The sequence below is a fragment of the Corylus avellana genome, chromosome ca8, assembly GCF_901000735.1.
Source record: "Corylus avellana chromosome ca8, CavTom2PMs-1.0".
NCBI lineage: Eukaryota > Viridiplantae > Streptophyta > Magnoliopsida > Fagales > Betulaceae > Corylus > Corylus avellana.
Genome location: NC_081548.1, coordinates 22,140,993 through 22,165,686, shown reverse-complemented (window position 1 = coordinate 22,165,686; position 24,694 = coordinate 22,140,993). Strand labels below are relative to the sequence as shown.

At 36.2% G+C, this 24,694-nt stretch overlaps 4 protein-coding genes across 7 annotated transcripts; 1 reads left to right on the top strand and 3 right to left on the bottom strand.

Moving 5' to 3' along the window:
* Positions 1-584: 584 nt before the first annotated feature.
* LOC132190299 (uncharacterized) lies at positions 585-3,756 on the bottom strand. Its single transcript, XM_059605246.1, has 5 exons — positions 3,592-3,756; positions 2,368-2,424; positions 1,786-1,866; positions 1,500-1,678; positions 585-877 (listed from the first exon to the last, which is right to left on the bottom strand). Exons 1-5 carry the CDS (start codon positions 3,611-3,613, stop codon positions 779-781), a joined length of 438 nt encoding a protein of 145 aa, XP_059461229.1. The 5' UTR covers positions 3,614-3,756; the 3' UTR covers positions 585-778.
* A 1,075-nt stretch (positions 3,757-4,831) lies between these two features.
* Positions 4,832-11,880, bottom strand: LOC132190711 (uncharacterized). Of its 3 annotated transcripts, none has more exons than XM_059605759.1 (9): positions 11,673-11,880; positions 10,118-10,976; positions 9,509-9,569; positions 8,296-8,525; positions 7,919-8,120; positions 6,903-7,025; positions 6,680-6,765; positions 6,471-6,589; positions 4,832-5,190 (listed from the first exon to the last, which is right to left on the bottom strand). In XM_059605759.1, the coding sequence occupies exons 2-9, from the start codon at positions 10,535-10,537 to the stop codon at positions 5,022-5,024; spliced, it is 1,410 nt and encodes a 469-aa protein (XP_059461742.1). In that variant the 5' UTR covers positions 10,538-10,976; positions 11,673-11,880; the 3' UTR covers positions 4,832-5,021. The 3 variants fall into 3 exon arrangements, with proteins under 3 accessions (XP_059461742.1, XP_059461741.1, XP_059461744.1); XM_059605758.1 differs by having other exon boundaries at positions 10,118-10,630; XM_059605761.1 differs by having other exon boundaries at positions 4,939-5,194; positions 10,118-10,630.
* A 1,135-nt stretch (positions 11,881-13,015) lies between these two features.
* On the top strand, positions 13,016-17,978 carry LOC132190460 (protein CLT2, chloroplastic). Its single transcript, XM_059605449.1, has 10 exons — positions 13,016-13,453; positions 13,552-13,697; positions 13,975-14,012; positions 14,534-14,649; positions 15,174-15,273; positions 15,359-15,394; positions 15,517-15,567; positions 16,295-16,418; positions 17,074-17,199; positions 17,341-17,978. The coding sequence occupies exons 1-10, from the start codon at positions 13,089-13,091 to the stop codon at positions 17,496-17,498; spliced, it is 1,260 nt and encodes a 419-aa protein (XP_059461432.1). The 5' UTR covers positions 13,016-13,088; the 3' UTR covers positions 17,499-17,978.
* A 2,249-nt stretch (positions 17,979-20,227) lies between these two features.
* On the bottom strand, positions 20,228-23,876 carry LOC132188993 (uncharacterized). 2 transcript variants are annotated; one of them, XM_059603456.1, is made up of 9 exons: positions 23,782-23,876; positions 22,781-22,850; positions 22,466-22,553; positions 21,751-21,930; positions 21,482-21,664; positions 21,181-21,354; positions 20,931-21,085; positions 20,666-20,792; positions 20,228-20,463 (listed from the first exon to the last, which is right to left on the bottom strand). In XM_059603456.1, exons 2-9 carry the CDS (start codon positions 22,822-22,824, stop codon positions 20,452-20,454), a joined length of 963 nt encoding a protein of 320 aa, XP_059459439.1. In that variant the 5' UTR covers positions 22,825-22,850; positions 23,782-23,876; the 3' UTR covers positions 20,228-20,451. The 2 variants fall into 2 exon arrangements, with proteins under 2 accessions (XP_059459439.1, XP_059459438.1); XM_059603455.1 differs by lacking the exon at positions 23,782-23,876 and adding an exon at positions 23,064-23,162.
* Between the last annotated feature and the right edge of the window lie 818 nt (positions 23,877-24,694).

Below are 24,694 nucleotides of genomic sequence, written 5' to 3'. Positions count from 1 at the left end.
AGAAATGCTATGAGTCAATAAATCCCTCATATTTAGCCCATATTGTCCTTAAAAGTCAATAGATCAATCATTGAATTTGTAAAATTCACTATTGACTGATGTAAGGTTTAAAATTCAATAGATCTGATCAATCATTTCTATTAAAAGAAAAAGAAAAAAAATTAGCATCAATATTATCAGTATTATAAAATAGTTAGTAGAATAAAAATATAATATACAACGTTACTATTATATTATAGTTAACCATTTTTTTTTTTTTTTGGAAATATATTATAGTTAACTAACTGCGAGTGATGGGCTACAAAACCAGAATTTTCTTGAGCAAAGTTCTTTGTAATATTGCAGAGGCTATACGGAAAATCAACAGGCCATCTTTACAAGATGGTCAGCTGCTGCGTCAGTTTCACGCCATGGAAGTTTCGCATCAAGCAGCCAGCAGCCTTTTAGTCTAAAGGCTGCTCTTTATTAATGTTTTTTCACAATTGAATCAGAATCCACAATATTACTTTAATGCCGATGCCCACAGCAAGAACAAGGCTCAAAGTTTTTAGCTTAAACATTCAAACATGTCACGCTTGACCAGCTGCATAAAATCCAGGAAAGATATTATTACAAGTAATGTGTATATAAAGGGCCATTATCTTCCCGAACATCACATGGTAAGTTCCACCTGAGAACATTCAGGCCCAACCAATTAGAAGAACATACAAAATAACATGACACCTATTTGTGAGGGAGGAAAAATGAAGGCACATATTAGATTTCGCCGTTATTGATTTCAAGCGTTCAAGGCAGTCCCCGAGCTTCGACGGCATTCTTGTAACATGTCCATGTAGAACTGGCACTTGCTTATGTCACTGCCATAATTGGTCAGGCACTGCAAAAGAATGTGTAATTTTAGTCTTTGTTCAAAAAAAAAACTATGACCACTATCTAAATACAATCATCTCCACCAACATTTTGAATGACTTGAATAGCTAAGAAGCAAAGAAAGTGAGATGAGTAAAAAGGGTGGGAAGGAGAATTTGGAACCACCTGAGAGAAGAACTATAAACAAGAATTATGCACATAGTTGAAACAATGTAGCATCGAATAAACTCCCATGGCAAGGTTAAAAGGCAAAAATAGAAGATAAATATGTAATAGTTCCTAATGGACCATGCTAAAAGGTGAAGAAAGAGGATGCATATGTTAAACTTCAAAATGGTTGTAAACAGTGACTGACATCCACATACCATTTTACCTTTCAGAGTAAAAACATTTCCAAAATGCTCAAAACAAAGAGAAAAGTTCATCTTAAGATGCACATTTCCGTAGTAAACATAGGAATAAATACCACATACAAGAAGGAAAAAAATAACCATATAAACCAAAGCGAGTAGTTGACATATTATCCATCTACCAATGCTTGAGCCAACACCACTCCACAAACTAAATAGTTCACCTACAAAAGCAAGTAAAACATAGCATAACATGTGGCATGAGCAGGAGAACCATACATCACTTAAGGCCTTGGATTGACCAACACAAGCATCAGAACCTCCATGAACAGTCGTGTTTGGCACTGGTGCAGCAGCAGGAGCTGATGAAGCAACAGTTTCATGGTGGATCACACGAGGACCCATCAGAGCATCCACAGCCCTGTGAGCCATAGCAGTGCCGGTACCCCAGGCCATGCCTGTGCATCAACCAATAAGCTTCTGTCAGATCCCATGAATTTATATACATATGCTCTATTTATTAGGACAGAGACACTTGTGGCACCAAGAAATACTTCATACTCACCATCTGCAATGGTGGCACCAAGTCCTCCCATTATGGATCCATTTCCACCTTTTACAGGTGCTGGAGGAGGAGCAGGAGAAGCTGCAGAAACAAAACAGATTAACCACAAAATCTGCGTTTAAATAGCGAAGACAACATCACTAGCGTATAGCATCATACTAATAGGAACATCATAGTCTGATACAAACAATATTAAACAGCTACACTGTTTTCTCATTCCAAAATTGTGCAGTCAATACCACAAATCCAAATCCAACTACTCAAACAGGATTCTCAAATTCCCAAGCACAAAATGTGGTGCCCACATGTTCATACTGCCCTACTAAAGACGACACTAGCACAACCACATAACTGTCAAGTGCTCAACATCACTGATTTAATAACATAATCATGAGGGAAAAAAAAAACTCCCAGAAAATAAAGAGTATGTCAAGGACTTCTCTTTAAATTCTTTCTAATAGTAAACACTTCCAGGGGAAGATGCCAGGAAGGGGTTCTAGAAGCGAGCACAAAACACCTCTAGAAAATAGGTGAACGCATTGTATGCAATATAAGGTTTACAAAATCCATGCATAACGTTACCTGGCGCAGGAGGATTGTGTGCTGGTGCACGGGTAGCAGGGCGGGAAGCTGGTCTTCCTGCAAAAATTACATTATAAGTTTTAGAGTTTCCAATCACTGGGCGAACAGCATGCTACAAACTCATAAGGAGATGAGAAAAAAACAGGATATAGGCAGAGACAAAGACACTCCCATATCAAAGAGAGACCTTTTAAGAAACCACACAATAACCCTTTAGTCACCCACTAGTCAAGAAACCATGGATTAAGAATGCGTTTGGCCTTGCAATTTCTAGGTCAAATGCATAATTTTAAATAAAATTGAGAAAAAGGTCTCGTTCAATAGCTCATTTAAAAAATTGTCAAAATCCTCCTTTTTTTGAAAATGTACACTTTCATTTTGAAACCACTAAACCAAATGAACACTAAATATCTACCATAGGTCAACACAAATCTACCAAATTTTCACAAAAAAACTAATTTATAGCTTCCAACCATCTTTTATTTGGTGGCTTACATCTTTTATCATCATAACGTAAAAAATAAATACAACCATAGTTATAAAAATTTGAAAAGTTTAACTTGTAAATCCATGTTACTACATGTATGGGTTACTTTCCTTCTCCCGTTAGAATATAATTAAAAATGAGTAAATTTATCTATTCCTATCAACTTAAGCTTTTGAGATAAGCGATGATTTAATGGTATCAAAATAGAGGTCCTCAATTTGAATCTATCTCCGTCGCTCACTTCCTATTTCAATTAAATATTCTACATATTTATTAAATTTGCATCATCTTATCCGCTTAAACTTTTGTGATAATGGTGATTTAGCATCTCCAAATCAAAATATTATTTCCTCCTATATTTACCTTAAAACCACACCAAAGTGACATGATCCCCGTATTCCCTAATGCTTCATACCCTTGCAAATAAACCCTAGGAATAAAATATGACCAGGAATCTTGCACAGGCCGTTCCAGACCGGACCCAATAAAAGAAGCGAAATTTTCAGCTTTTTCCTAACATCTCTGTGACGAAACGGTGAGACACTCATCTTACAGATAAAATCCGAAAAAATTCCAACCCACAACTCGAGATTATATGCTTCATAGTTCTAAACTAATATCAGATTAAAAAAAAAAAAAAAATCTTATTGGGAAAAATAAAAATTACGTTTTTTCTTTGGAACAAAACACTAGAAGCGTTCGTACAAAAAGCTTCGTAGCTTCGGGTGGAAACGTACCTCCGGAGCTTCGGCGAGGCATTGTGTAAGAGAAAGTTAAGAGCGCGTAAGTTTGCTGTGAAGAAGACGACGACAATATGCGAGCTATTGCGAAGGTTCGGAAGGGAGGACTCTTTATATTGCTGTTGCGTGGGAAGAGTTAGCTTGGGCAACGGGGCAGCTTCTTCTGGAATAGTCTTTTTTTTTTTTTTTCTTTTTTTTTTTTTTTGGTCTTTTTTGGTGCTTTGAACGGAATACTCTCTTTTACAAAGAGAAATGCTCTTTTTCATTCTCCTCACCATCTCCCCTCTTTTGTATTTAATTTTTTTTATAAAAAAAATCAAGATGTTGAAAGAAGGAAGATGGTGAAGGGATGGTGAGGAGAATGTGTTGTAGCAAGTTCCTTTTACAAATGCCTATTTGTCTACAAATTTGTTTTGACCTTTTCAATACTATTACTAAGAATTTGAAAATTGAAATGGGATCACAGAAAATAGGGGATGAAATAGTGAGGATTTATTTTACATACTAACGATGTATGTGTTTCTATTCATTTAAAATTTTGGGGAAAAAATAATAGTGATCTTTGAAATATGACATTTTATTTATGAGAATGATATTTAGTAAGCCTTTAGATCAAGAAGGGCTTGTAAAAAATAATAATAATAATAAAAAATCAAGAATTGATTTTTACTGTTACGTTCTCTTCATCAAATCGTTCTCTACAATTCAAAAGTTATCAATTTAATCTCTAAGATTAGAATCGTTATTAAATATATTATTTTGTCCACCTTCCCTTAAATTTTTTTAATATTGTTGCACGCCAAATTCAATTAGATGACAACAAAAATATAAATATAAAAAGAAAAAAAAATTCCAATATTTACCAAGAAATGCTACCGTTCCTCTTGTTGTTCTCTTAATGTTATCTTGTTCCTATGCGAATATTATTAAAAAATAAAAATAAAAACTTATCCTACCGATCATAAAAATCAAAAAATAATATACACATATAACGAAGATAACACTAGAAGACCACCTAGAGAGACCATATGATTCCTCTTATTTACCATTCATGCTTACTATAAAGAATTTTAAATCATTTTTTAAATTTGAAAAAACTTATTGTAAATAAGTGAAACCAAGTGAAACAATATTTTTTTTTCCTTTTTTATTATTTTTTTATTTTTTTTTATTTCCAATCTTACTTCGTGGGGACGTGTAGTTAAGAGTACTACAAGATATAGCCAGGTCGTGGCCAAGGTCAAAATTGTTCTATTTTCTGTTAGCTGACAGGCTAAAAAGGATATACATAAATGAACCCGTCAGGATAGGAAATACTAATTCACTGCAATAGGAGAAAAGATAAAATTAAACCTAAGATCATATAAACGGGGGGCCGGGGAACTAATGAGACAAAAATACATTTTCATTCTTGCCGTATAAAGGACCTATGTGTAAAAAAGATACAAGGGCCATAACATGGCCTTTAAGATGTTGTATGATGGATTTATCCATTTCAAAATGGTGTATGATAATTCACTGGTGAGTAGTGCCTCAAGATCTTCTCTCCACCTTCCTTTCACTAGATTTTTTTTCTTCTGCTTCTCGCCGTCTTTGCTGCCTGCCACATGGTAAACCGCCGGTTATTTAGCGAAACTGAAAATTCAATGGCTTTGTTTCCTAATACTATTTCCTTCTCCCTTTTGTTTTCTCTTTTCAAAACATTAACAAACAACTCAAAACTACTTTCACCTTTATCTTATATTAAAACACTTTTTCAAATAAAAAACAAAAACCACCCTCTAAAAAGTATTAACAAACAGAGCTAGTTCTTTATTACAAGGGAATGAAAGTGCCAATGGAGTCAAAATAATCCAGAAATTTCACTATCAATTCTAGTTTAAGGCAACAAAAAATATTATCAACTTATATGCATATGAAGTAAACAACCCCTATTCAACCCCTAGAAAACAATTGGTATGTACCTGTCTAAAGTAACAAGACAGTCAAGCGATTTGAAATCATATCAACATTCCAAACTTGCTTGGTAAAGGCCGACAAAAATAGAAAAGTTTCAGAGAAGTCAATATGCAACTAAAAGCTAACGTCTCGCTCAATACTAGATATTATAGTAGATCAGATTCACCAGGTTGACAAGCTACCTTTTAATCCAAATAATTGGGTACTAGCATTTTCTGCAAACTGTGTATGATGAGTTCAAATTACACATACACCAAAATAATATATCATATCCAAACTTACCAAACCCAACAACGAAAGCCTCAGTCCACCTCAAATGGATAAAATATGGTAGGAGAACCCTATAGTATATCCTTACATAAGATCAATTTATTGTTCAACAATCCAAAAACTACCCAGTTAACCATTTAATTAGATGTACTAGCAGTTACTTCAATGTGGATGGGAAAACTTTCTAATTTCTCACATAGAAGCATAATTATGATCGAAACCCAAGTATATGATCCAAAGCCTACCTAAGATGTGTACATTATGGTGCAGTTGAGAAACTTAATACACCACTCATTCAGTGTTCATAGTTGATCTGCTGGCAACTTGCAAGGCAATACATGAATATCATAGACATCAGAGAATTCTTTAAGAATCATCATTCATCAGAGGCAACTGAGTCACCAATTGCTTTAACATCAGAAGAAGTTTGAAGGAAGAGTGCAAGAAAGGGATAGCCAATAAAAAGAATCTAAAAAATGGTGAAATAATAAATTCAAAAAAGGCCATTCGATTCAAACTCAAGTAGAAACCCAACACAATGTGAGCTGCTCCAATACAACACCCACAAACTGGAATCATAAGTATATAAATTCTGGGAGAAGTAGATGATCAAAAATATATTCTTCAAAACTGTTAACAAAACTTACGCAAAAGCCATGTACCCTGTGCCAGCATTAGTAGCAGATAAGGGTGCTGCATGAGCTCCAGCTGCCGATATAGAATCCTGGCCCCCAGAGGACACAGAATTTCTTCGATCCCCATCCACCTGAAAAACAAAAAAAAAAAAAGTAATAACATATGGTGAGTCTATTCATATGATAGGGAAGTTACAAATGCCATATCCATCGATGAGAACCTTATCCCACTTAGATTTCTTGTTCTGTCTACCATCCCTAGTAGTGGGATCAGCTGCAGGTGGCATGGATAGCAAACCAGTAGCAGCTGCAGTTGAAGCACCCGCAAAATGACTTAGTATAAGAACATGCCATTACCTTTTTAAAAAAAATTTTAAAAAAAAACGGAATATTCTATGAAAACCAACTTAACCCACTGAATTAAAAGTGAAGTCTTTTACAGACCTGCTGGAATAGGCATATTAACTTTTGGTGTAGGAGCAACCGTTCCAGATTGTGTTCCTCCAGAAACAAAGTCAACCTTATTATTCTTCTTCTTTTCTAGTTCCTCACGCCTCATATCAGTTTCTGCTTTAGAAAAAATACCACAAAATAGGTGGAAAGTGATTATGTTGAGAAGATCTATGATAGCAATGATATGTACGCATTCTTGTTAACTTAGAAGACAAACAACCAGCAAACAAAGAAATTAATGCAAATAAGGAAGATGCATGATTCACAAATTACAATAACAAACAATTGAAGACCTTGAGCTTGAGACTTTTAAATTGGAAAGCCAAGACTGACAACATTTAACCAACAATTATGGGAAGAAACTCCCCAACGTGAAATAGGAAGAAAATTTTGTTCTGCTTGATGTGGTGTATTTGAAGAGAAAGAAATGACTGTAACTTTAACGATAGAGGACGGTGGCGCAGTAAAAGGCCTTTTTCTTCAATTCCATTTCCAGTGGATGTCTACCTATGATTGTTTTCTTATTTCTAGTTTCCATCCCTTCAGTTTTTAACGAAATTCGATTACCTGTCAAAAAAATTATGGGAAGAAACATACCCAACATATTTGAGGCTGCTAAAGAAATGCCCTCTTTCACATTTTGACACATAAATTAGAGTACAAACCTTATGCCAGATAGACAAATGTTAACATTCATGGTTGTTCAAAATGACCCAAAAGATATAGTTTAAGTTCATGCCTTAATGTTCATGATAGCAACAGAAGCTAAATAGTCTACAGCCACCCTAAATCTACTCTCCACAGTACCAAACACATCCTATAACAACACATTCCCCTAAGGCTATAATGACATATTCTGGGTAATTGACTAAGAAGTCTAAATTTAATAACACGGTAATTAAAGAAACACAAATAGTCACACACATGCATAAAATATATACATTATTCAAACAATACCCTCAAATGGTACACACACACACAGATCTGCAAAAGGAACTGTTAATGACCTATTTCGTCATAGTAGTCGCTTTTGTCATATCCATGAGGGTCAAATACATCCTTACTGAAGCAAGACCCTATTTGATCGATATCTTGATACCTCACTGCATGCAGCAAGAAGTCAGGGTTCCTGTAATCTTTCCTATTCCGTACTTCTGCATTGAAGCTTTTTCCATATTTCTTGTAATCAAGGAACTTATTTATTTTCCTCTGCAATAACATTACATAAAGGATAAAGGCATCAAAAGAAGTATCTCCTTAATCCTTTCTTTGTCAAATTATAAGAAATTTGCAATTTGAAAGCAACAAGAAACCTCACATTCAAACACTAGTGATCTTTTCACACTTTAAAAAAAAAAAAAAAAAAACAAACAAAAGAACTTACTTGTAGCTCCTCCGAGCACTTTGCTTTTGGTGGTGGGGGGAGAAACGTGTCTAATGGATCAATTTCTTTTTCCTGTTCCATAACAGCTTCCTCAACCTGTGCTCCCTCTGATTCATGCATAGCGTAGTTCATTGTATCATATCGTGACGGATCAGATGATAGAGGAGTTACTGGATTGCTAGGTGTTAAAGCCTGAACAGTTCCAGGAGTTGTTTTCTCTTGGAAATGACCTATAACAGACAATTTTTACAAAATTAAAGATAGAAAAGAAGCCACGTACAATCAGACTACAAAATCATAAATAACAAAAAATATCATTTTCTATCTCCTCTTTCTGAATTTCCAACAACTAAACTCTGTCAATCAAAGGTAGACTGGCAAAGAATCTGGCTGAATAGGTGACTTGGGCGCATATTTGGAAATTCTATGTGCAACCATTTCAATACATGAATATAACATCATAGCCATCATAAAACACTATCACTTTAGAAAATTTCTTTTTGATTGGTAATTTACATGCAACTGGTGGGACTTGAACCCACGACCTCACCCTCCACCTTGCTACAAAGGGAGGAAGCACCAATGGAGCTAAAGCGCATTGGCTCACTTTGGAAAATTAAGTATTATAAGCATATTTTGGTGATATACAATCTCAAAATGTCAATCTGCCAACCACAAGTTCATTTTCCAATCACTACCCTAATGGGAAGGACGAAAGCATTATGAATTTCAGTAATGTTACTTGCCCAATATATATATATATATATATATATAAAGTGTGTGTGTGTGTGTGTGTGTGTGTACATATCAATAGTCTCGTATCCATGCTTCCCTGAGTCCAAACCCAATGTTTGTTAACTAAGCGGCACATTCCCAAACACTTTTTTATCCTCCTTTCTTGTCCCTGTGTAAAGCCCTTACCTGGCAGTTTTCATTATTTGTTCTTTGCAATGTCTAGGGAGGTTAGGAGTGAGTCAAGCCAATGCGTACAAATAGACAGACCAGGTTCATCCTTTTATGTTGAGGTCAGTACAAGTATGTCTGTGATTAAAAGTCTAGGTGGTGTTGAAGTTGGCTCGTTGTGTGTGCATATATAAAATGCTACTTGCCCTAAAAAAGATAAATATATAGAATGCCAGATGGAAAAGTGACTGAGATGAGTAGCAACTGGCAAAGGGAAATAACTGAATGCTCACAAGCACTTCAGACATACCATTCGCAGTTTGAAGCTCTGATTCAAACATGATCCGACCACTTCCTTCTATTTCTCCGTCCTGGTTAAAAAAAAAAAACACCACCAAAGCAAAATATAAATTAAGACACATGCAAATTAAGATACAATACATGATAGAAGGCTCACCCTAGAACCCTCCCCCACCTCCAAAAAAAATTCTCTAAAAGTTGACTTGGACTTTTCCTCTCAGATAGGGAGGGGCTCCACATAAGCTACTAACTTCTAACAACCCATCTTCACAAGCAAAACAAGTATCCAGAAACTCTGTACACAATCTACCATCTTCAGTGACCATTTGCAAAATTCAGTATCAGATAAAGACACCATTTGGTTGCACGGAAGTATTGATGAAATATTCATTATACAAAATCCAACCCACCATATAACTCCCCTCACAACTGATTCCTAAAATCAAAATTTGCATCATGTACAATTAATCAGACACAAACGTACACTTACACACAAAGCTCTCTTAACTGAACCTAAAACAACATGAAAACATAAAATACAAGAATTCCCCATTCCCATATCCTTCCTCCAAATTTCTAAGCAACCAAACATAACTTATATGAAAACAAAAGAAGGTACCTCAGGCTCAGGAGACATAGCAACTTCATCATGACCATAGTCTACGATCGTAAGATTCCGTCTCCCACTCATCTTCACACTCTCTGACGCTGCTACTGCCTCTTGCTGCGGTGACACTGCCGTAACTTGAGGCTGCGGTGTTGTATTTTCACTGGCAATCGGCGGCGAGTCATCATTAGCAGCATCACCACCAAGTCTATCTCCGCTTTTGGCCAACGAATCATCCTGTTCTGCCATTCTTGAATCCATGTAATAGTCATCTTGTTGCTCTCTCTCTGCTTCTTGCCGCTCTATTTTTTCATCTTCTTCTTCTTCTTCTTGTTCTTTGACATCTTCCATGCCTTCATCTTCTTCTTCTTCTTCGTCGTTGTACATGGACAACATAGCAATACCTTCAAATTGCTTCTTCTTTGATGCCATGGGCACTAGGGTTTTTGGGGTTGGTGAATTAGGGTTTCAAAGGTGGATTTCCTGCCCTCCAATTGCTAAGAACAAAATTATTTGGAGGATGTGCTGCATCAATGTTTTATACCATATTAGGACTAACAAACTCCATTCTTACATAAGTTGGAGTGACAAATTATGTTCAACAGACCTAGCAACATTTGCCAAAATTTCTCCAACCCAACCAACAGTACAGAGAACAAAAAACAAACTAAAGATCTGTGGGTCACACTACCGATCGTTTTCCCACACTTCCTCAGCAACCAAACAGCCCAAAAACCAAAAATAAATAAAAAACAAGAAAAAACCATATCTGTGTTTAGTGACTTCAACCAGGTTAATCGCCACAGACTGGTGTAATTTTGTTAGTCTCCACAGATCCACTTCACTCGTCATGGGATGTGTGGCTGTCTTTCTACACAACATTGAGACCACCTTAATGAGTTAATGTCTCTCTTTTAGTGACAATTAAGCATGTTGTTGGTGAATGAATCACCACATAAAATGTTTTCTTATCGTTCTTACGAATACATTGAACTCATATGCCTTTAGACTGACCAAAATGACAATTAGAAGAGCACTAAATAAAATAAGACTTTAACAGGGCAAAGCATTTTTAGCTCAAGTGCCTGTAAAAGCCAAGCCCAAGATTTAAGGCTCAACAATCGTGAAGGGCCTGCATAATCAAATGATTTAAAAAGACAGAATAGTGGGCATGCTAAGTATACCATCTTTTACTGATGCACTCAATTATCCAAACATAAATAATTTAACAGAATCAATCCGCTCTTTTCCAATTCTAACCATTATTTCAATCAATACTCTTTCTTCATCAATGTCTTTAAAAAAGTTTCGTGACTTTTCATTTACAATTTAAATTCTAAAAGATCATTCAAGGAAATGCAACATACTGCAACTGATTCGAAGATTCAAAATACAAAATGAAATAAGTTCCAATTATGGCCACAAGCTTTTAAGTCAGACAAAAAAAAAAACATATAGGCTACTATCATGCGAAGTTTCATCTGATTTGTACTTCATCAAACTACCCTGTCGGCGCATTACATTCCAAGGTAATCGAAAGGGAAAAAATAGAGAGAGAAAAGCTTACCTCTGTAGGTGGCTGGGCTGTCCTGCAACGGCGAAAATGGAGAGAGAGAGAGAGAGAGAGAGAGCAGGAGAAGAAAAGCGGTGGTTCGTCGAAAACTAAGGGTGAATGGCGGCGGTGGCTGGTCGGCGGCGGGCGTGCGGTGGTCGGAGGTAGAGTTTTTAACAGAGAGGAGAGAGGGTTAGGGTCTACTGAAACTTCGCTCGGGTGAAATTTGTTAGAACGAAGGTGGTGTTTTCGGAAGAAATTTGTTTTTAAAAAGTAATTAGCTGACGTGGCAGCGTAAAATAGGGGGAGTATTTACTGTATTTTGGAAGCCTCGTGAAGCATTACTCAATTTTAAAATGACATTAATTTTTTCTAAATTGGAGAGGAAAAATTCTATAGTTTTTATATATTTATTTATTTATTATTATAGGTGACGCATGCAGTTATATAATAAGATATGAAGTGGCACATTAATGAAATTCGTGAATGTTAAGCTTATTTTACAAACTAGTGTAACCATATGATGTATAATCATCATTAATATCTGAAATTGATGTATTTATGGTTAGAATAATGCTATGTACTGCCTGAAATTCATTTTATCCTTGATGTAAAGGTTTTTCTTTACACTTTTGTAGGGACTACTTACTGTGTAAAAGAAAAAAATAATTCTATTTATTGCCCTCTATTATCTCCTCCTATCTCACAATGCCTATGTGGCATGATCTTTTTAACCAAAAAAATCAATCTCATGCACTAAATATTACAAAAGACTACGTCACATCAACTTTTTAAAGATTAAAGATAAATGAAGTAATGTATAACATTACTCGAAAAAAAAACCTTTCTACTTATATGAAATCCGAATGGAAAGGTAGTACATAGTAACACACGGATCAAGCCATAAATTCTTATCGAGAGAGGCCAAAATATGAAGATAATAGCTATACAACCTATGGCCTCGTAGTAGTACGAAGCTTCTCTTATTTTGTATAATATAGTTTTGTTCTCAGTTTTTTGATGTTTCTTAGTTATATGGGTCCTAGATAGCCTCACATAAATTTTGTTGAGACCACTTAACTACATATACATGTAGTATATATCATTATTTTTAGGTTTCGTTTGGGTTGTAAAATAGACTCTTGGAATGAAATGACTATTCTCATAAAATAGCTATTTTTTTGTTTAGTAAGAGTCTGTTCTTATGTAAAAATAAGGGAATACCTATCACCCGAACCAACAAATGCCTTAATGTTGTAGAAGATGAATTATTGAAACTTTTTATAAAATGCTCTAATATTAATTATCGACACTTTAAATGCAGGAACTTTAAATTACGGCGGTGAAACGGATACGGAATAGAGAGGAAGAGGATATATTCCATCAAGCACCTCATTTTCTTCGATTCAGCAGAATCCTTCTGTCCCTCTCATGGGATTCTCTTACACGTCGTCGTTTCACTCCTCTCACCTACACTTCCCATCTCATCGACCTCATAGCCGCACCACCCTACATGGCCCAACAACCTTCCGCTGCCGTCCCGCCGCAATGCCTAATTTCCCTCAAAACCCGAACCTCTTCCGTCGCCAACTCCCTCCAAACCCACCGGTTCCTCACATTACCAAACGCACCCACCTTTCTCTCAGAGTCCAGGCATCAAACGGATCAAGTGCAAATCTAATTGTCACTTCCGCAGTCACCGCAACGCTAGCCGTCGCCAACCGCGTGCTCTACAAGCTCGCTCTCGTTCCCATGAAGGACTACCCCTTCTTTCTAGCTCAGCTCACAACTTTCGGGTAAGCAATTAAGTGCTTATTTTTCATAAGTTTTTAGATGGCACACTGTGTGATTGTAATGCTATGTTCTGTTGGGTTTGATTCGATTTGATTACTAGGTATGGGGCTATATATTTTTCGATATTGTATGTGCGATATCGTGCGGGGATTGTGACCGATGAAATGCTTGCTATTCCCAAACGGCGGTTTTTGGCTATTGGTATTTTAGAAGCTCTTGGCGTCGCTACTGGGATGTCTGCTGGAGGTATTGGAATATGCGTTTTAATTGGATTCTGTAATTGAAGCCCAAGGTCTCTTCTAGTAGTACATTGTTCGGGTAAACTTGTACAAGGCTGGATTGTGTTTTCAATGCGTTATATAGCATAGGGTGGGATTGTTTGGTTTCTGTTGGATATGAAGTATGAAAAAGGAATAGCCGGTTTAAGGGGTTTCAAAGGAAAATGATGAGGGAAGATTTTGAGTGGTATGGTTTTTGGTGTTTAGTAATGGTCTTGATACTGAATGTTATATATCTTCTACAGCCATGCTTCCTGGACCAGCCATACCAATACTGAGTCAGGTATTTTTTTGTTATGCTTAAAAGTTAAGAGGACTTCTTGATTGCACAGAGTAATTTTGATACATGTCGCTGATGAGAAACTAGTTTGGCCTTCTCTAATGCTTCACAAAGTGGGATCTTTGTGCAAACCCCACCAGTCACCTCCTGACCCATATGTGGGAAATCCCCCTTAAGCATCTGTGTCAATGACAGAAATTAGAAGAACAATATGGAGATTTCTAGTACTCACAAAGTACCAGACTTTGGAAGAATCTGTTTCCTTGAAAATGTTTTCCCCTAAATACATTATCCATTGAACAAAATGGTGCAATTACTTGGCACTGACAAGATACATATTTTCTAGCTAAAAGAGTTTGTCAAAAAGTACGAAGGAGAAGTATTATTGAACAAACTGATGCAATCACTGTATGCTAGTCTTCTTATTTGGTTAATAACTGTTTGCTAGTCATCTGAGCAACCTGCTGTAATATTTGGTATAACGTTGTCTCTTCCATATTTCTTTTTGTGCCTTTTTTTTGCAGACATTTTTGGTGTGGCAGCTGTCTTTTTCCAGTTTTCTCTTGGGGAGAAGTTACTCATTTAATCAAATTGCTGGCTGTATACTTTTAGCAACTGGCGTGGTGGTGGCTGTTGCCAGGTATTCTACTACCTTTTCTGCATTCCTGTCTCCCTGCATTGAGCTTCCAGCAACCACCGACCACCTTCTGGTTTCTGTTAACTTTGTTGTTGAGATACCTACAACTACCCCCCAGAAGAGAAAGATGACAATGAGGCATTTTCCAAATAGGATAATTCTGAAATTTATTTTGAGGCATGAATTCATTTTTATTTTTTTTAATGAATAAATTTTGAGGAATGAATTCATGATGTTGAAAAACACCATGAAGTGTATCAAATGGTGCTGCACAGCAGATAATCCTTATAAACAGAAAGGGAACTTCAGTTTCTGTCATCACATGTTTGCATTTCTTGCTATAATCATGTCCTTTGCTGGAAGATACTTGCATATTGTTTCTGGTTTGCTATAAAGGAGCTTGGCGAAATCTGTACTATTTAGCCTGATTTTCATAAACTATCAAATATTCAATATTCCTGTGGACTTGCTTTCTACATATCTAGTTCCTCTTTCCTGAGAATTATTTGTGTTTTCCACCATTACAGTGGGTCTAATGCCGGTCAGATGCTATCTGGAGTTGAGTTTGTATGGCCAGCACTAATGATAGCTTCAAGTGCTTTTCAAGCCGGTGCATCAATTATCAAGGTTACGGCAATGAGCTAATATCATAATTTCAGTTGTACTCTGCATAATCAAATTAATGAAACTTGAAATTGTTATTGTGAAACAGGAATATGTTTTCATTGACGCTGCAGCCCGCCTGGATGTATGGCAATTTCTTCTTCTTATTCTTCACTTTTTTTGTTGTGTTTTATCACCATTTTGTAGTTGACGTAAGTGCATCTTTTATTGGAATTTCTCAAAGTCATCAAAACTATTTTCCTGCAGGGAAAGTCGCTTGACATATTTGTGGTCAATTCCTTTGGATCTGGATTCCAGGTAATTGTTATATGGCTTGCTATAAAAAGTTCACAAACGGTCATCTGTAAGTATCTCACCAGTATTTCATGTGAAAAAAAAAAAAGTATCTCATCAGTCACTGCTCATAGGGCAGTATGTTTATACTCTCAGCTAAGTAGTTCCTACCAAAACAACACAAGCATAGCCTAAGTGAAAAGCACCCTTAGCACTTCAAATGGCAATTATTCTTATTGTCCGTTAGGTCTAGAATTTCTATTTACTTTTGGAAGAAATATTTCCATTACTTCTGGAAATTTTTTTTTTTAAAAAAAAAAATTAATTTTTTATAGATATTAGTATTTTATTGTGTTGGGTAAGATGAGTGTTATAAGGTTCTCTGAGTTTTTATGTTTGTAAATTATAAATAAAGCAATATCATGGAAGCAGCGATTGGGATTAGGATGCATTATTGATCAAATGAAACTTCAAAAAAGTCTCTCTCTCTCTCTCTGTAACACCTAAAGGTTTTGCACAGCACCAGGCTTCCCTTGATTCTTGCTTTTCTCACTTCTCTGTCTTGTTCTTTTGGTTTAAAATGGATAAAGCTTTTACTTTGTAAAAATAAGTTAAAAGGGAAATATTTTTCTTTATAGCTTGTTTATCTGACATAATGTGTATACATTTGATGTTCAGGATCTTCAATACTGAATAAAATATATTTTTGGTTTTTTTTTTTTTTAATTCTAACTTTTTGTTTGACTTGTAGGCTCTTTTTGTGCTTCTCTTATTACCTTTCCTGTCAAAGGTGAAGGGCATACCATTTGACCAACTTCCTTCTTATCTGAAAAGTGGTGCTGGTTGCTTTCTTAATTTCGGAGCCAATCCACCTGGTATGGTACTTCTGGTTATTTTTTTCTGTAATTTTATACCGGTCTTGCATTTGGGTTTTCCTATGCATGCAAACCACCAATATGCTGTGTGATTAGGCATAACATATGAGGTACTTGGAAACTGTAGATCTCCCTTGGATACAGATGAGGGTTATTAATATTTATATACACTCCAACTCTATTTAGGACATTCTCAAATTTAATATCAGTTAAGCTCCTTGTCAAACAATACAAATTTATTGAAGAAATCCGTGTCCAACACCATGGCTATAAAGTTGCATTGTGGCAAACAAATAATTCTTTTCAAATTTTGTCTCCCCCCAATGTCATGAAATGATTCTATTTCACAAAACAAAAGATGTTCCTACTACATGTCCGATGAAATTTAGACACATGCTTTGTGGATATTGGAAGCATGTGATTCTACAATAAGAGATAGTATTCCATACTATTGGAAATAAAGGTGGAGTACTGCCTAAAGATTAGCGAGTGGGAACTTTTGTGTAGTTCGATTCAGAAAGTGACTGTATTGGTGTATTAGTATTACTATTCATTGCTGGATTGGTTTTCCATTTCCTTGGAAAAAAATGGTGCTTCTACAAAGTTTTGTCCTCTCTCAAGTTCTTAATCACTTTACATTTGTCTCTTGTTTCAGGTTGTGATGGGGCTCCGTTGCTTCCACTGCTTTATATAGCTACCAATTTAGCCTTCAACATCTTCTTGCTAAACGTAGTAAAAATTTCTTCTGCAGTTGTTGCTTCTCTTGCTGTGATGTTGTCAGGTGCTCTCCCTCTCTCTCTCTCTCTCTCTCCCCCTGTACATGTGTACATATGTGCACGTGTGCTTATACATTGCATGTGTTTACAAATCAAGGCTTTTCTACAACCTTTTTGCTAATGGGGGCTTTTTGTTTAATATGCAGTGCCAATTTCAATTTATATTCTTTCCCTCCCATTGCCATATCTTCCGGAGGCCACAAGCTTGAGCCCCTTTTTTCTCTTAGGCAGTGTGATTCTGGTATTAGGTCTTATTCTGTACAACATACCCCAGCCTACCAAGCAGGGCTCTGATGATAGTTGACTTTACAATTATGAAGTTTCACATCAAACTTTTTATCCAACTGTACATATTGCAACGCCATTCGTTTGTTGAACCCTTTCCAGAGCAAAATGCTAGCCTTTCTGTTCCGATGACAAAGGACGAAAAATCAGACTTCCATCCTCAGAGACCTCTGTTTCTTCTCCGTTGGCTAATGGAAACTTCAGCGTTGAGATCGTATCTGCTCTTTTAATGAAGATCACATTGACTATTTATTTTCTTTAGGTGAGATTGGAATGTAATTATTTTTCAGGCCTTGGGTAATGTTTTTTGTTTTGTTTTTGTTGTTAAAAGATGCATTTGTATATCCCTTGCACCTATAATAATTCCATTTTATGGACAAGGTAGTTTTAAAATCTTTCTCCCATTGCAATTAATGAACTTATGTTTTATTGGATGTAGAGAACCTATCCCACGGAACAACGATTACAATCTGGATATGCAATTTTGTTGTTAATATCATTCACAATCAGCTTCTTGCGAAAGGGATGTGAAATAGGGATATTGATTTACGAAATTCTCGAGTTTATTAACCTTCTGTTTTCATTATTCTTTATTTTTTATAATTTCTTTAACTTTTTCTTTGGTGGGTTCGTCTTCTTCGAGCTGCGATTCAAACACAAGAAGCGTTGATTTCAGTGAAGAACAAAACACACTATATGGCTGAGATTCTGTGAATCGTCTTTCTGAACAAAACACGAGAAGCATCTTCTTCATTAGGAGGCCTAAGGCTATTGGAAGACTTGAATCAACGAAATCGCCATTCTCAGACTATTCTCAAAGAGAAGTTAGAAATAGGAATCACTATTCAAACCTTTGTTTGGTTCCAAGGAAAATCAAAAACTTTCCAGAAAGAGATAGTATTGCATATCTATAAACTGTAAAGAGGAACTTTCACCCTAGCTATTAGAAATACCAAACTCACAATTTTTTTTTCTTCCTCCAAGGACACGACATGATGCAAGACGGAACCATCTTCCACATAATGGTGTTTTGAAACCTACCAAAATACTCTTTTTCAGCAACCGAAAAAGTCTACCACACCACTAGGCATAACCCACACCAATCCTACAAGGCTAAAGATGGTATTCTATAGAGCACTAGCCATCTTACAATGTAGTAAAATATGGTCCAATGAATCTCCACTCTACTTGCATATACAACGCCAATCAACCACAATGACATGCAATTTTCTAAAATTATCTATGGTTAGAATCATCCCTAAAGCAGTCGACTAAGCAAAGAATGTCACTCTTAAGAGACCTTATTCCGTCAAAATACTCCGCAAAGAAAATGAGTGCTACCATGGAAAGACATTACAGTAAGATTTAACATCAAACAACCCCTTCTTGGAAGGTTCCCAACAAATTTGGTCTTCACTACCCTGTTTTCAATTTAAAAGAGACAACAAATTAAAGAATAAGGTAAAGAAATCCACCTCCCAGTTGTGAACCGCTTTGAAAAAGCTGCTTTAAGAGCTTGATCCCTACACCGCACGTCATGCCAAAATTTAATTATGCAGCCATCACTGACCTCAAATCTAGTATGACTAGAAAATTCCCACTCTCTCCTGGTATTCTTCCAAAGCCCCATGCACCTCATTAAAACATCACCCACCTCACGCACTGCCATATTTATAATCCACAACCACTTTTCATAAGGCCTCTCTCTCTCTCCTGAACACAACACTAAAGCCACTTCCCCAAGAGAATTCAGTTGAACAGAAGTAAAATATAGACCCTCAACCCTTCTTCTAAGATCGGATTACACACCTAAGACCAACTAACCAAATGAAATTTGAACTCTTCACCAATACCATCCCTTGAAAAGTCCTACCACAACTTTTTTATGCGACTGCCGACTGGCAACACCAACCTCTCACCCATACAAATACATCATCTTCCATCTAGCTAAACAACGCTCTATCTTATCAATAATGCCTTCGGTCTTAAACAAAGCTCCCAACAGAAGGTTTAGATATTTCATAGGTAGAGAAGAAAGCTTAGTACCTAAGATGCTAGTCAAATTAAAGTATCGTTCGCAAACAAAAGGTGAGATGTTGAAGGCAACAACATTCCTAGACCCCACCCAAAAACCTAATAAGAGACGCTCATTCACCGTAGAAGAAATTATTCTACTTAACACCACCATAACAATGACAAATAGTAAGGGAGATAAAGGGTCCTCGTCAGAGTGCTATTCACCAAAACAAAAAAGCGAATTGAAGAGATACAATGTTCTATCCAATTACACCATTTCTCCCCAAAACCGCATCTCCTCAACATATACAACAAAAATTTCCAACCTACATGATCATATATGCCTTTTCAATATCCAACTTGCAAAGCACACCTGGATCCTTGGATCTAATCCTGTCAAGGCACTCATTGGCGATGAGAATAGAATCTAGAATTTGCATGGCCCTAATGAAGGCATTATGAGGCTTGGAAATATCTTCTCCACTACCAAATTCAACCTGTTAGCTAGGACTTTGACAACAATTTTGTAAGCTCCACCAAGCTAATAGGTTGGAAATTGTGTTTCGGCTTTTCCTAAAAATATCCAAGTTTATGTTTTTGCAAGAAAATTAGAATGTCAACAATAATTGACAAATCCTAGTATATGAGCATCTTTGTTGCAATCTAGGAATCTAACAGACTAACAGTCCATGCTCCAGATATACCAAGATTTTTACTGGAACATTTCGCGAATGACCATCTCAATCGAACAATTAAATTCAGCACGAAAATTGGGGTTTTTAGTCCTCCTACAATACTCATAGGTAGCTGCCATGGAACAAATTACATCACTTAAAATAAACAAAATTGCACCATACGAGGCTATTTAAACCTTAAATTACTACCTCCACCAGCACCAAACTGCCATGCAGTTTTAAATCCGAATTGCTCAAAAAATCCAAGATTTTTGCTGTCCCTCAATGTCTCCTCTGCAAATGGGGCAAAGGTCAGTACATAGCTCATAAGCAGTAAAGGATTTTTTTCACACAAAATATTTCAAATGAATAAAAACAATAATAAGTACAAATGTAAATAAAAATTCTATGAAATGTGACTTCATAGAAGCAAAACACTTGAAAAAACAGGACATTCAATTCCATTTAACAATGCCAATTATTAGATTTGAGATACCTTGCGCTTATTAAATTTCCCCATTCTATTGCTGCCATAATTGACGCCTGTCGCTTGCTCACTGATATCATCATCCAGGGGTAAGGTTTTGATTTCATCATAGAAATTTTCCGTAAGGCCAAGCAACCTGGTATAAACAGATGAAAAACAGTCAAAACAAAAATCAGTATAAACAACCAAACATCCTCTTGTTTAACGAACTTTACAAATCTATAAATTAGTTAAGAAGACCAATTAAAGACCCAATATTTTTTGTTCTGCATACCCATTTCTTGACTTCTTCAAATGTTTCTCCTTCTTTTTCTCCATTTTTGTCATGGGAGCACGAATAAAAAGTTCCTCTTCTTGCTGTGCACGCTTCTCCATTTTTGCCATATATCTAGACAGCTCCCTACTTTCAGGTCCAACACTTTCTCTGACCTGTATTTTGACCATCAACAAACAATAGATCACCAATTATTGAACATGAATTCATTCATGCCTAGTGACCCTACCAAAATCAGTCCACAACTAACCTCTTGGGGTCTCCCCTCCATATCATCCATCAGCTCACGCACAAATTCACTCTGCCTGGATTGTCGTAGGATCTGTTTCTCCATTCTCATGGCATTTCGTTCCTGCTTTGAGATTTTACCTTCCTCCATAGAAGTAGGGGCAAATTTGGGGGGTCGATATACACCTCCGTCTTCCTATAACATACAAACATAAACGTAGAAAACAAAAACCTCAAATTTGTTTCTCAGTTTAGTAAATGATAATCTAAAAGAAGAAGACGAATGCAATTTCTGAACTTGATACTTCAATATCTTGACTCACCCCAGGAGTCATATCTGATCTGGGAACAAGCATGTCAGGATTTGGACGATAATTCAACAGATCCTCTGTCTTCTGAGTGGTACCCGACTCCTTTTCACTCAGACCTACAACTTCTGTTGTACCCACAGTACCCCTTGTGAGCTTCTGGATTTGGTACTGGAGTTTTTTGTCAATTGGTCGAATCTGTCATAAACAGAAAGATGACAATTAGGTTATTGGCAGAACGCATGCTATAACATGGATAACAAGAAACAGAAACAAATTCATACCTTCTCCAAAAACAACCTTGTCTCTATTAGGCTCCGAACAACAGGATGCCCCTCAATCGAGAACCCTTTTGCTTTACGAAGCAGATAATAGACAAGTGACTGGCAATAGCTTAGGAGAAGTAAATGTTTGGCTTCAAGATAGCTTATCCCATCTACCGTCGGAAATTGATTTGCTTTCACCTAATACATGAGACAAGAAAAAAGAATAAATTAATCTTCTCAATAACTTTTTTTTTTCTTATGAATAAAAATTTATTAAAAGAAAGGCAAAGCCCTCGTACACAAAAAGTACACGAGAAAACAACCGCCCTAGCAGTGTCTGATGTCTAAAAAGTGAACAAGATCTACAAGATTCGAGAAGGAAACATTAGGACCATAAGCTACAGCCCAATCTAAGAGAGAACTCAAGAAGGAGGATTTGAAAAAAAGCACATTAAACTGGCAGTCCTCAACCGCCCTAATGACTACTATTTTTTTGCTTGACAAATTACCAATTGTAAAGCGGAAAAAGGGCAGTCATCAACAACTAAAACAATTGGAATTTTTTTTTTCACTTGCAATGCCCGTGCTTTATGCTGCAGAGCCAAATTAGTGAAGGGCATGTAGGTTAAACTACCATACAAAAGCATGCATGATGATACTACCTTAAAACAATTTCAGCACTTATAGGCAGGATTGTATCCTATACTTAAATTGGACTCACAATGATTCCTACCTTAGCAGTTAAACCTTCAATTTTACTCCTTACTGCATCTAATCCTTCCTTCATCTCTTTCAACAGTGCAGTTAGCTGAGGAGCCTCTCTACAACCACAAAAAGAAAAGGTAATAGAGCAGTCAGACTAAGTTAAATTCTTAAATTTCATAAAATTCAGTGTCCTCCATTGAGTTCTGGAACATCTACAAGTGCCAAGCTCCAATTCAAGCCTCAGATAATGCAAACACTCTAATACCCTTTTTTAAACAGTGCCCAGAAAATATATGTGAAAACTCAAAAAGACCAGAAGCACAAACAGATAATGCAATCTTACTTTTTAAGTCTATCTTCGTAACCAGAGTTAGGAGTCCCCTCCATGCTTTAACTCCAACTCTGCAATAAATCTGTCAAACGCCAACGAATTAAGATCCAATTTTTAAACAGGTAACACAAAAAACGAGCTTGATAATTGAGCAAATAAACAGAAAAAAAAAATAATAATAAACAAATTTTATAGGAACATGGCCGATAGGTTGAAGAAGGGAGGTATGAAGAAGAAAGATAAATAATTAAAAGTGCAAAGTCACTGCAAGGGCATAGAAGAGCATGTTTCGGACCCGTTGATTATGTGCCTTGAATTGAATGGTCAACCAAGTAGTCGATTTCTGAAGAAGGGCAAACAAGCTAGGGCTCCGTAGTGCAGAACCAAATATAACAATAATTATTAAATAGAAAAAAAAAAAAAAACAAAACAAAACAAAGGCCGAGATTTAACCAAACTGTGTCGTTTTATTTTCATTAAAATCTTCTAAAGCTAACTTGATTTTGACGCCGTCCAATCCTGGTTGATATCTCTTCTAACCTTCTAACCTTCTTCTACTGAGCTTCTCAAAACTGAGCAGTTTCACTGATCTTCTATTTCTTTCAAAATTTATAATGGAAGGCCAAGTTTTGAACTGCCATTTTCAAATTAATCACTATCCAGAGATCGCCGGAGGGATGGTGCCCATCAGCCTAGAGACTTCTCTCTTACCACCTCCCCTCTCTTCTCCCCCTTTCCCTCATATATCTCTCTCTCTCTCTCTCTCTCTGAAACCTCCCACCCACCGCTGCTCTAGGTGGTGCAGACAGTGGCCGAGCCGCCGGCCACTCTCTCATCCCTCAATCTTCTCCAACTCTCAACCCATCTATTATTCTCTCTTAAATCTCTTCCTTTCTCTCTCTAAACCCATTCTCTCACGCTTCAAAATTCATTCTCAAATCATCACCAAATCAACACCCATCACAACCGAACGAGAGAAAACAAAATCACCAACAAAAAAAAAATTCCTTTACCTGATGTCTCCCCTTCACCTTCGTCTTCTTCTCTCTCTCGCTCTGTGTGATTGAAAGGCAATAGAAGGAAATGGGTTTTGCAAGACAAACGGCGTTAAAGCTTATTTAGGTCAAATGAGCCGTCAATTGTTTTAACAACATATGTTGCATTTAAATTTTTTTTTTTTTGGTAACCTTTGTTTTTTTTTTCTATGTAATCCCAACCATCGGTAGATTTAACAGCATAGGTGCGTAGTTTTTAACTGCCGCACCTAAGCGGATCCTTACCTGCCATGTCACTTTGGCTAAATATATATATATATATATATTTTTAATCAACTTTGGCTAAATAAATTATTAGCGGCTATAATGATCATAGCTCAACGATGCATATTTTAAATTAATAAAATCAAAAATTGATTTATTTCTTTCTTCTCTTTGGAAATAATTAAAATAGATAAATAAATAATATTTTAAATATAATAATAAAAGTAGGTAGCTAAAATAAAATAAAAAATGTATTATTTAGTTTGTTGAGTCGAATGTTAACACTCTTAACTTAGCTAAAAGAGATATATTAGCTATATTTAGTTATTTTTGCTTCTTCTTTTTTTATAGCTCAAACATAATAGTTTCACATTAGTTATAATACCTTAATTGCTACAGTGAATAGCAATTTGCTATTTACTTAACATACTAAATGAATAAAATATTATTTATAACTATTGATTTTTCTTCCTCTGAAACACAACTTCTCGCCCTTCCTTTTGTTCTTCTGTTCCTCCCGCCCTTTTCTCTATCTCCCTCCTTTGTCTTCTTCTACTATTGACTGGGGCGGACCCAACCCTTCGTCCCCCCAAAAATTTTAAAAAGTGTCTTAAAGTATGCATATTTATAAATTTATTCCCTCAAAATTATACTTTTGTCCCCCCAA